We start from the raw sequence: 13,401 nt of genomic DNA on the forward strand, positions 1-13,401 counted from the left end.
AGATGAGAGAGACGAGAGAGACGAGAGAGACGAGAGAGACGAGAGAGACGAGAGAGATGAGAGAGATGAGAGAGATGAGAGAGATGAGAGAGATGAGAGAGATGAGAGAGATGAGAGAGATGAGAGAGATGAGAGAGATGAGAGAGATGAGAGAGATGAGAGAGATGAGAGAGATGAGAGAGATGAGAGAGATGAGAGAGATGAGAGAGATGAGAGAGATGAGAGAGATGAGAGAGATGAGAGAGATGAGAGAGATGAGAGAGATGAGAGAGAGAGAGAGAGAGAGAGAGAGAGAGAGAGAGAGAGAGAGAGAGAGAGAGAGAGAGAGAGAGAGAGAGAGAGAGAGTTCAGGGTTGGAAAGAGGGATAGCGGTGGGAGAGAGGGGGTGGGGTAGGGTAGGGAGTGAGAGAAGTGAGGGATTCCGGAAAATGTGACGCCCAGTTTATCGTCCATCCGAGAGACGACACACACAGTGATGAATCACCCGGTCTGTGAAACACCGGGAGGACAGCTTAGAGCTGGGTTGGGATTCAAATCCAGGCCACACAGAGCGAGCATGCGTACATCTTGGCTTTCCTGCCATTATGTGGTGATTCCTTACTTCAGAACTGAAAAAAAATTCTCATTGTGATCATTTAATTTATTTCGCCTTCCTACCTCCAGTGTAGCACCATGGTATCGCAAGTGAATGTTGAAGAACGTGCCGAGTGGCTTTACCGTGCAATGCACAAAGCGTTTGAAGAAACATTTAAAAGCGAAATGTTGAATTTTTATTTGTATTTATCTTTGCGAAAATGACGGGTAATCTAATGTAGTCATAAACGGGAAACGTCATGGAAAATAAAATTTCATATTTTCAGCAAGGCAGCTACCATCTGTTGCACCGCAGAACAAAACGTGGCCAACGCAGACGAGTCACCCTGAACTTTGTTCAAGTCGATCTATATACAGTATAAAGTGACAGTGTGAATATTGTAGAGCACTGGCTTAAGCACTCCAATTAAACGGTTGATAAGAAACGGCTCCCTTGGCACGCAATTGACAATCACCGACCGTCATATTTGCGTACACCTCCCGGAGACACCAAAAATGTCAAATATGTCCGAATTGGACAAATCAACACTTTTCTAGGAGTCGGAACTGCTTGTAAGTTCGATTATTGAGCTAAATTTTGGTATGTCTCCTTCATTTAAGAGATACTCATGGTGATCGCATGTGCGGAAATGAACTTAAGCAACGAACGGTGACATTTCCGGGCGTTTATAAGCATTGCAACTTACACAGCGATTTGTAGCTATGGTGAACAGGCATTCGATAATGTGAGTGAGGAAAGTGGGGAAAAAAAAAACTTTATCATTAAAAAATCGTTGTGGCCTGTTTCAAGTCAAGACAAGGTTGAGCAGACCAAAAAACATGGCGGCTTCAGACCCCAGCGAGGTTACCTAGGAAACGCCTTCAGATCCCAGAGAGCGAGGTGGCCGAGGAACTCCTAATGAAGGATATCATTAAATAAGGCTGTTAATTGTCTTCAAAAGGGGTGTTTTAATTAACGCAAACACCCAATTTTCACTCCTGCACTTCCTTGGAGTATTTTTCGTATGCCTGCAAAGTTTCAAGCTGCTAGATTCCATGGTTTTGGAGTTATGGAGGAGACACACTGACACACTGACATTTATTAGTAGAGATGTCCATGAGTTACCATGCTGTCCCCTTCTGTCCTTTCATACACTTCTTCACTTTCTGTTCTATGAGCATCCATTTAAAGTGGTAAAAAGGTAAATACAGCAAGGCAAGTAAGTCAATGACGCCAGGATCTCACTTTTGGATGAGTACCCAATGCACCCTCAAAGACAGTCACTCCACAATGAAGGAATGGAACATCCATTTGCTTGACACAAAGAGATAATTCAATGTTTTTTTGTATGGAGTTGAGGCTTGTTGAGGTTTTGGAACATAGAATGGACAAGGATATAGCAGAGTGAAAGAACAGTGGAAAGAGAGGGGGAGGGTCAAACGAGAGGGAGATTTGAAGGAAGAAAGGAGATTGGGAGGAATGATAGCAAGGGAGTTTTACTTAAATTGGAAGTGTGTCACTCAAGGTTTGGAGGCAAACACAAAGATAATAGGTGTAGATGGTGGATGACATGAGATGGTGTTGAGCAGCTGGATTGAAGCCCTGGAGGGAAGAATAATATTGAACAGACTGATGAAGTTGGTTCAACAGGCACAAGAAAAGAGGAAAAAATGTGTGGAGGTGAGCAGTGAGCCTGATTTTTGGAGTTTCACCACAATTGGGTTACTAGCAGACCAAGTGCACTTTGCAGAAATCTGGAGGGGGAAGGTTGGGGGAAAAACAGAGCACGAAAAGGGCAGAGGGTGGAAAACCATAAAGGAGGTGGTACTCGACAGTGTGACCACTTCCCTGTCTGGAATGTGAAATAGGCCCAGGCTCAGCTTCATCACGGCAGATACCAATGATTTTGAAGGCATTTGTTTCATGGTTCTGGAAAGTGGACTGAGATAGGTCATAGACAAAGGTACGCAATATCTGGCCTTCCCTCGCAACCTTCCATGCTCTATGCTCAATTTCCGTCATTTTTCTTTCACGTCTTCATGTAACTTGTCATTTTATACAAGTTGAGTTTTTTTGGTCTCATGCTTTTTATCACTAATCTCCAAAATAAGCTTTTTGTAAATACCAAGATTACCTTTCTCAGAGTACATAACATATATATATATATATATATATATATATATATATATATATATATATATATATATATATATATATATATATATATATTTTCTCTTTTTTTTAATCTGTAATTTTAATGAACTCATCTGATTTTAATGTCATGAGAAGCTAATGTCAGTGGAGAGTTCAACAGTCATGCAGGAGTGATGGCCTTTATTTCATCTGCCAGTACCCAGCTACAAGCAATCTTCACTAATTAACATCTCTTGATTTCATAAATGTACAAGTTCCTCGAAATTCTATAAGTGGGCTTTCACCTTTGAGGAAAGCTGTTGAACGAGGTGTGAATTGGGCTCCAGGCTCCCCAAACTGTTAGGCGTTTCTACCCTGAAGTTTGTGACTGTCTGCCCTCTCTAGTGTGTGTGTGTGTGTGTGTGTGTGTGTGTGTGTGTGTGTGTGTGTGTGTGTGTGTGTGTGTGTGTGTGTGTGTGTGTGTGTGTGTGTGTGTGTGTGTGTGTGTGTGTGTGACTACTCATAAGGAAGGTAGAAAAGACTACATGAATTATGTATTCAAAATGATTGCCTTGTCGAATGGTTGGTTAAAGTACATTTTGCTGCAACTGCCACTTAATTTCCATTTTGCATGCAATTACAAAAAAAACAGTCTTTCATTTTGAGGTAAGTACATTGCAAATAGAATAGATTGAAAAATTGAATTAGATTGGAGAGGCTAAAGTTAAAACTTTCATCAAGTTTTGTTGTTCAACTGCTGACGGTGAAGAAATGCTCACTTTCTTCTTAGTAAAATGTCTTTAATTAGTATTTAAATAATGGCACAGCTGCTTCCACCCTGAGGGCTGCATTCAGAATCAAGAGCACAATGCAGTTCTGGGATTAACAGATTCATATATGTTATAATTAAGTGTCATGCTTCCAATTTAAGTAAAACTTATATTAATTACATGCTGCCTGAACAATATGTTTTATTTAAATAGGATATTTATTCATCAAATGTACAAAAATGTTCCATCCCCACCTTTTCTCTTCTCTATCACCTTGAGTTTGCACTTATTACCATTTACCCCCAGATCCTTTTGACCTTTCATTTCCCTCCTCTATCCTTTTGTCTTCCATTCCTCTTGTCAGCTTTCTTTTGTCTCAACTTGTCTTCCGTCCTTTTACATGCTATACGTGATGACCGCTAACCAATTAAAATTAGTTATGAGGATGCACTTATGGTGCAGACCTTAATTGGGTATTTGAAACATTCATTTTGTACTCCGACGGAAGCCATCTAAAATTGGAATGATTTGTTATGATGATCACAGATGCCTAACAGCCTGGTATTGATTTCCTTTCATGCCAAATTTGATCTCATAATTTCAGCAAGGCCGGATGACTTCAAAATCATTTGCACATTTCAATCATGAAGGCAACGGAAAGCAGGCATGGCATGCACTCTGCACCTACATCCACCAAAAAGGCAAAACAAATGAAACAACACTATCAGAAGGAAGCATGCAAAGCCATCAAACAGTCAAAGGGTGGGTTAGGTATAAAGACATCCCAGCTGAATACCTTTCGTTGAATTGCTCCAGCGGTTACCTTCTGAGTGGTGCGACAGTGTCAGCAAGTTGACACAAGACGCACCGGCTCCGCCACCAAACACTGTGATCCGTAGTGGATCGCCACCAAAGTAGCCCACGTTTTCGCTAATCCAACGCAGGGCCTGGATTTGATCCAACAATCCATAGTTACCCTTGGCAGCCTGGTCACCTGTGCTCAGGAAGCCTGTAATGGAAAGGGAAACAAAAAGAGGGGCACGGTTATGATTTATAAATAAATAAATATTAGTTCACTGACAAGGAACTTTAACACAAGCCATGAGGCCCATTAAGCTTTCACAATGGTTACCAACCTATTACCGCTTGACCATACGCTATCCCTTTTAAATGCTGAGCATGAAGCAAGGAGGAAACACATACCATTTTTCAAGTCTTTGATATGACCCAGCTGGAGTAAGCTTCAAACTGCCAACCTCCCAGAATCAGAGCTGATGCTCTAACCATTACGCCAGAGACTGGTTAAAATTATTGAAACAATTAAAGCAGTGTATGTTATGTTTGGTATATTTGCGTACAACTTCAGCACAATCGCAAACTATTCAGTCTACATGTGAATGATGCCGTAACCTTTAAACTCCCACTGTACAAAGTCCTTGATCGGGCAAGACAGACGAGTTTCCTGTCGATATGATTAACTCTTGCAAAATACTGCCTTGGCTGTAAAAACGCAGTGACCTTGGCGCATCAATTCCTGTAATTCATTCCTATCGTCTTCCCTCAAATCTCGTTTCTCAAAAGCACTCAGCCTGACTTCAATCTCCACTGAGAATGGTCCATGAAAGCATAAGGTACTTGGATGACATTCCCATTCAAAGGAGATTAAGAGTATTCAGCTGTGACTACTGGCAACCTTGTAAAGTGAAAATGAAATAGATTAGTCAGTTACGATGCATAGAAGAATTCGAACCACATGCATGGTGTACAGATTCATCTCATGTATTTCATGATAGAATTGATGGTGCAGTTAATGCGTGCTATAACAGAGCTGTTAATGAAACAAAAGTCATTGGTTTTACTTCACATGGAATATAAACAGCATGATCATGTCATTAACTTTACCTCAATGAAGTGACCACATTGAAAAATTATTATTTTATTATTATTATTAGTAATAGGCATCCACAACAACCTTGACCATTTTGTGGCATTTCGGCCGAGGCCCTCACTTTTTCTTTTACCTTTTTTTTTCTTCCACCATCACTTTTTCACCTTTATTCGCTTTGAAATTCATTTTCTCTGCAACTGCTTGAGTGATTGACACAAAACTTTCAACATAGGAGTGCCAACCATGGATAATTTAATAGCAAAGTTACATGATGATTGGATGGAAAATGTGGCCGGCATTCCAAAAAGTTTGTTTTCTGTAGGCATCGGTTGTGGGGTGTTTCAGGTATCAGGAGTAACGATCACCTCGAGCTCACTTCGCTCGGCCAAATTATTACTTATTATGATTATTATTATTGCCCAGGAATAAAAAAAACAATCATGGTCAGACAAATTAACAATCTCTTTGGTCCTGAGTGTACAGGAAATTGCTAACAGTCTTAGTTCAAGATGCATATTTATCTGGAGGAATTGTCCAGACCATAATGGTGGTTTATGTGAAGCAAAAACATTTTGTTTGATTTGTATGGAAAGGAACACCGAGGACTCAACAAGCACAGGATCCTTGAAGTAACTCAGAGCATTAAATTGTATTTCAAATTAAAAAAAAAATACCCATTAGATGAGATAGTGCTATATTAAAATAGTATTTGGCCATTAAATAGGTAGACAACAGTTTCTAAAATTTGACATAGAAGTACCCTAATCCCAAACTCTTATAAACCGCATGGCAACCCAATTTTAAATCCCTCATACTAGATTCTTAATGTGTTGAGGATTCCAAGTTAGTCTCTTCACCTCACAATGACATCCCAATTGAAAAAAAAAAGGATTTTATTTATTTCTGTCCAACTTTCTTCCAAGATGAGGCAGGTCTACCTTTTGTGCACACCAAGACATCTTTCACTTGGAAGGAAGTCCATCAAGCAAGGAAGGACTTAAATGCAGATCTTCATCGGTTAACATGAATAAAATATCAACTGTTTGGTAATTGAAAATCAATTAATGATTGTTAGGTTCCTGAATTACTTTGTGCAGCATCAACTTCTCTCTGAAAGGCAGAAATGAAATTCACCTTTCTTTGCCATTGAGAATGAGGAAAATGCTCCACCAACAGAGTTGTAACCTGTTCTGTTAATTAAAATGTTGAATGTGTAATACGCAGCATTCAGCAAAACTTGGTAGATGGAGTTCTTTTTAAATTGTTCATCACTCCTATCAGTTCTATTTTAACTGATCATCACTCCTATCAGAAGCAACAATATCATATAAAATGTTCTAGCAGATCAAGAGAGTTTGCAATTGAAATACTGCAAAATGACTGCACTTTTACAGGTTGCACGTGATTTTTGACATCTTCGAGCTTAGATGACATCACAGTGAAAGACAAGGTGGCTTTGTGCAAACAAGTTTTGTGTTTATTTCAGGTAGGAATAGTTTTAGAGTTTGCTTGCTACAAAAGTGTATTGTCCTTCATTTGACATACAAGCAATGTTATCTGCGCAATTTGTGGATAGAATTACGAGTTTGGTTGTGTAGAGAATCAGAGTGAACACTATGTTCACCACGATTGGTTTTAAAAGTACTATAATGGTGGCAGTAGTCTTGCAATGCTGTTGCAGTATTGAAGTCCAGTGCTTCTGTCTGTCTTTGCTTGTCATCTTGCTTGTTCATCCCCTGAAAGTGCAAACGTGCCATTTTGATGGAGTAATATACCAAGTAAACTGTGACGAATATGGAATTGTTTATTAAAATCAGCCTCTTTGTCACCTGAGAGAAACAAGGGCAATCTCAATATCATCTATCATGGCAATTTTAACTATCACCATCCCAGTTGGCTGCCTTCTTGAAAAATAAATGATCTTCTTTGTCTTCTACACTGACATTTACTCCACCTCGGAAAGCATTACCAAAAGCCTACTCTCTATCATGCACAGGATTGTCCGATCTCATTTGTAACTATCACATCCATACGCTAGGCCCTGATACACTGAATCTTTTTGAGAGACAGTAGCAATCAAGCAGCTTACTTTGTCATCATGGAAGATGGGCGAAGGGCGAAGGACAGCTTGAGGTCAATTTGCATTATTTACAACAAAGGTGTGTTCATCCTCAGACACATCAGAAAACACAATCTTGTAAACCGTAAGGGCAAATTCCCCAAACTATCTTACTCCTCAAATACTGCAAATACTGGGTTGTCTAAAGATGGTGTATGCCACCACCCCATCCACACCCTCCATTCCTTCCCTCTTGTTCTCTTGACTCAGGCATGTAAAAGCTGATAACCTAAGCTATGTTAAAGCACCATCAGCTTATTGTTGCGATCCAGGTTGCTACAGAAGCATAACTATTCCACAGTTTTTGCAACTAGTGCATAATTAGCAGGTCCATCCTTTAGAATTTATGGGATCGATGGAAAACCCGTGTGCTCATTGCAATACTAGCAAGAAGTGAAAATCTTTTATAGTTCCTAACGGGTGCATTAAGTGAACAATTCTCAAATCATAACTGCATGAAAGTCACCCACATAGCCACAGGGCCAGGGTGGTGATTACGTATAGTATGCTGAAGGGCACTAAATGTCTTTCTTATTTTGGAAATTAATTTTGCTTTTAGAAATCCAAATATTTACTTTAATGGCTATGCAGTTTGATGGAGATGTTGTGTGGGACTGAATGAAACTTGTAGTGATTAGCATATAAATTAAAGTGGCCATAAAGATGCGTGAATCCTACGATAAAAGAAATAGCGGCAATGCCTCTGTGCTCACCTGGTAGAACCAGGGAACCATTGATGGGCGTGGGTGACTGATAAAATGTGTAAATTAGCCAATGGTTTGAACAAACTTGCGAATGCACCGTGCAATGATCATTCCTATCAAGTTACATCTCAATAAGGTAAATACTTTTTGAGAAGAAGTAAAAAGTATGATCCCAGAATCGTAATGACCTATGACCTTGAGATTGACCGACTTAATATGCATGTTTTTTATGGGACTTGCAAGGCATCATGAGGTTTTGGTCCTCAGATGCTCCCCAAAGCTTGGCAAAAATAGGACTATTAGTTTTCACCACATGGGTAATGAAGGTAGTGGTCAAGTTTCATACAAATTTTGCATGTAGTTTCAGAGAAGAAGTTTTAAGTGCTTCCATGCTGACTCACTGACTGACAGATGGACACCACAGAATGCTAAGACCTCATCTGAACAATTTTTGTTCCAGGTGGGCTAAACATGAGCCATTTCTCAGTTTGTATGTAGTACATCTGATATTTATAGAATCGAAAAGGGTTGGGTCAATTTTCACCAAATTTCGTAAATGTGCTTGGGGTATCCAGGGTCAGGTCATGTATACAAAATAATACCTTCTCCTACCCCTCCCCCTCCCCCGCCCCCATTAGGGTGCAGAAACGACACTATATTTGCATGGCACAGTACAAGTAGTTTACTGACCCCATCTGGAGAGAGGGGGGATTACTGGCCACGGAAAAAATATTTGCCCCACCGCTTCCGCCTCCCCAATCTCTGAGCGGTGTTTTTAGTGCTTTAAATTTGTGAAGTACTTTCTAAAAGAGGTCATATCTAAAAAGAGAAATTTTGTTTCTCTTGGGAATTCCCAAGTCATTTTCAGGTAAAATCCATTTGTTTGTTTTTCAAGAAATACAGTGGACAAGTTTTTAGCTTGCAGGCTATTGGGTATCAAGATAACAAAATTTAAACACCACCCTCTCCGTTCACTCATTTCTCAGTGAACAAGGTTAAATTTGAACTTAAACTGCATTATGGTGGGTAACAACAGGGGTGCAGCATCATTCATACAGCAGTGTTCTTTAGAGTTTAGAGAAAACTGGCTGGCCCTTCTGGATTTACTTGCTTGTGATTCATATAAAATATCCAATTGCTTCAGAAGCAACCGCTAGTACAAATTAAAATGTGATCGCTCGTACGCTGCTGAGGTTGAAAGTTAAAACCTACCGTACCCCTTCCTGGCCGAGTAAGTCTTGACGTCATACATTCCAGGTGTACCCGAGCGCATAAAGCATCAATTATATTTATATTTTCACATTTCAAAGGTTGATTGACAGTATTCTCAGCACCGGTGGAAAAGGGGGACATTTCACCTGCAGTCTTACAGCCCCATTATATAACACATTAACTTATACTGCAGGTACGTTATAAGCAGCGGTTCACATAACTGGTACTCAGGTACTCATGCATGCCAAAAAAAATAAATGCGCACTTCCTGCTCAGAAAGCTCAAAAGCGTTACAGCACAAAAGAGGCTTTTGATGGAAGGTTTTCTCATCTCGTGGAGATAAAATTATTTGGTGATAATTCCGATATCCTGTGACTTCACAATTTAAGTGTACAAAATTAACTTTATAAATTATAAGATTACATGTTATATTATGACTTAAGCCTGGTGTTGGCTTAGTGGTTAGGGTGGCGGCTTGGGATCCCAGTGTCCTGAGTTCAAGCCCCGTTGGCTGCTGAATTAACACCAGGGGGTTGACTCAGCCTGTCATCCTTCCGAGGTCGGCGAAATGAGTGCCAGTGTACTGGTCCCGGTGTATGCCCCGGTTAGAATGGGTGTACCATATCCCTGTGTGTCGTAAGAGGAGACCAGGATTGGCGTCAGGAAGGGCATCCGGCCATAAAACATTGCCTCACAAAAAGCCAAACCCCTGCACAGCAGGGAAAAATGGCTGTAAAAACGGTCATTTTATTTTTTCTATGTTATATTATGACTTGTAACTTATAAGATTAAAAAAAAGATAGTTCTGAGAACACATGAACGAAAAGGAAGAGGGGGTTTTCTCAGCTCGTGTCGGTAAGATTCTTCCATGATAATTCTGACAATTGATTTTTTTAATTTTTAATGTTAAAGGCTCCAGTCACGGACTAAATAGTCCTCAATGAGGCTAGGCCTTAAATAAAAGAACTGCATTGATGGAAAAGAAAAGAGAGAACAGTCGAAGAGTTTTTGAGGAAGTAAAAAAAAATCTGCTTTTTGAAAAGGGGAAGTGCTTGGGAAGACATGAGAAGGTAAAGAGTTCCAGAGTTTTGGAGTGGAGGAGAAGAAACAAACATCATAACGGCCCACCCTTGAGTTGCCCAAGGCCACACATTAATCATGTGATGTAGTGGCTTCCGTGGTCTCGCTAATGGTGGGAGGTACACCAGCAGTAAGTTCTTGCGAGCAGAAACCAAAGTGATAACTGTAGAAAAGAGAAAGAGAGCCTACTATGCGGCGTAATTTGAGCGGGTCGAGATTTGAGGTCAGATTGGGAGAGTTGATACGTCAAATAACTTTGGATTCAATTATGTCCAGTCAGTATGTGGAGCTGGAACCTCCCCAGGTGTGAGAGCAATACTCTATAGAAGGACGAATCAATCTTTTACATAGATGAAGCAACTGTTCAGAGGAGAAGAATCTTCGACATCTGAACAGGACTTCTAATTTATTCGAGGCAATCAGCTCTTTGCGTAATGTGTGGATTCCAGGATAAATTTGATGCTGGAGTAATACCTAGTAGGTTTATTGTATTTACAGTGATTTCAACATTTTAAATGTACAAAATTAAGTATATAAATGAAAACGATATAAGATATAAGCTTTATTGTTACAAGTATATAACTTTTAGGATGAAAAAAAACAAAATTGATCGAAGGAGAATGCACAAGCGAAGAGGAAGAAGAGAAGGCTCATGAGCATCATGTCCCGAGCATAGCTCCATGGGTTTTGATCCAATCCTGATAAAATTTGGGTGGGAGGTTTATATCATGATCGAATTGTGTTTTCCTGAGAATGGGCGAGCTGTGCCCATTATGAGCGAAGCCACGCCCAATGAAAAAAATTGTTTGCGAGTGTCTCATCTGGAGTGAACGTTCTGATAGACCACTTACAGAGGAGTAAGATGCATGCAAAACAGAGGCGCATTAAAAATCAGAGTGGCAATTGGGAAAGCAGACAAAAATGTTTTTTTGTGACTACCAAACCATTTCTGCTGGTACTCATTGGAGAACCTAATTTTAAAAATTGTGTGAACCCCTGGTTACAAGTACACACTGCATTTCCAGTTCCTGGTGCGAGATTGTTAAATTACCGGGTGAATAGCCCCCAATCATGCTCCAATACCACCAATTAAAACACTAAGTCTACAGCCAATCGATTTACTTACTCCATGAACGATTGTCAGGAACGGGATCCCTTTGCAACCTGGGTACTCACTGTACTGTATTTTGTATAAAACTTGCTTTTCACATGACCAGACAAGTATGAAACGCTTCAGTTTATATCCGGCAATAGCTTATCAAATGACCACATGGTAGCTCATCGTTCATTTAAAAATGACAGTATGCTGTGCCATTCGATGCACCAATCTATTAGAAAAGAGATTTAAAACGTATTGATTCACAGCCACTCAATAACGTCAATTGTGGGCATGGCACCGATCCGGCACAGTATGCACTTCATGTGTGCACAATGCACTAGGACGTCATTATTGGTTCACGAGTCAGTATGTGAACACTATATTCGTTATGGGTGTGTGTCTGTCTGTCTGTCTGCCCCGAGCATAGCTCCATGGGTTTTGATCCAATCCTGATAAAATTTGGGTGGGAGGTTTATATCATGATCTAGTTGTGTTTTCCTGAGAATGGGCGTGCTGCGCCCATTATGGGCGGAGCCACGCCCAAAAAACATGTGTTTTTAGGGAGTAGCGATTTCAAGTTACATCTTCTCCGAGGGGGTTTGTCGAATCTGGCAGGGGTTTCAGTATTTGGTTAGCCCAATTGCACCTGCATAGCCCCACGGAGCTCGATTTTTCATTTTCATCCCAAGGTCACGAACTTAGAAATGTCAAAAAAAAATCAATAAATTGGGCATCGAGCTCCTAGGGTTTTCAACTGTTTTGAATGAAAGTTGGTATGCAAGTAGTGCTCTTCGAGTACTACAACTTTCATCATTTACGTTTTTCCCGATTCCTGCCAGTTTGCCCGTGGCGTCCCCTCGAAGGTCAAAAAATAAAAAAGGCGAACTGTGTATATTGCTCGTAAACCATCGCCATCTCCAGACTTGTTTACCACTTTAAAATTGGCATCGATATTGGTCGATTTTTTTTTTTTCTTCAGCTGATTTTATTTGTTAATCGGTAATAGTCAATTTTTATAATTGGCCCAGCGCACACACACACTCCATGCATATATATATATATATATATATATATATATATATATATATATATATATATATATATATATATATATATATATATATATATACTTAAGCAATCAGCTTATAAATGGATGTATATACTGCACATATATATATATATATATATATATATATATATATATATATATATATATATATATATATATATATATATATATATATATATATATATAATCAAACATTCATATGCACAAAAAATTTGGGTCACCCAATTAAGTTCAAGTTATCTCGGCTTTTGAAAAACATGAAAAAGATTTTTGTTCAGAGCTGCAGAAAAAAGTTAACTTGGGAGTGTTGTAACACTTTTTAAGTGAAAACAAGCAAGTAATGGTGAAATGGCCTCCTCATTTTCTTGCTTAAAGTCGTACAGGATCGTGTGACCTCTGATTGCACTCAGTGTAGTCCCGCAGAGACTGAGGAACCCTTGTACATTAATTTTCATTCTGGAAGCAAAAATAAATATTTAAATGCATTCGGTACCATATTTTAACACAAATAACCCATGGGCAAAATGTGTAATTAGTTCCAAAAATTCCAACTGTGGGGTATACTTGTGTGTGGGTTATCTACAAGAAATGGCGAGCACTCTCCAAGAAACTTGGTAACTGAACAGAACCCTGACATTGTACAGCAGGGACTTGAATTGGTATGGATGATTTCATGAAATGATATAAAATTCAACACCATGGAAGGTATTTATACACGTTTTTTTTATGGATGAGCAGCATGGTGCAGGAAAT

General features: G+C 39.5%; 1 protein-coding gene across 3 annotated transcripts in view; it reads right to left on the reverse strand.

Moving 5' to 3' along the window:
• The window catches only part of LOC147026933 (neuroligin-1-like), a 570,224-nt gene that overhangs the window by 216,907 nt on the left and 339,916 nt on the right, over positions 1–13,401 (reverse strand). For 2 of the 3 annotated variants that reach the window (XM_085882833.1, XM_085882835.1), the window contains exon 3: positions 4,274–4,486. In XM_085882833.1, the coding sequence (XP_085738959.1) occupies positions 4,274–4,486 (213 nt within the window). The remainder of the gene's footprint in view (positions 1–4,273; positions 4,487–13,401) is intronic. The other variant, XM_085882834.1, reaches the window with a different exon arrangement.

This window comes from Eptatretus burgeri, chromosome 5, assembly GCF_056783735.1.
Source record: "Eptatretus burgeri isolate ZD-2024b chromosome 5, Ebu_testis_v1, whole genome shotgun sequence".
NCBI lineage: Eukaryota > Metazoa > Chordata > Myxini > Myxiniformes > Myxinidae > Eptatretus > Eptatretus burgeri.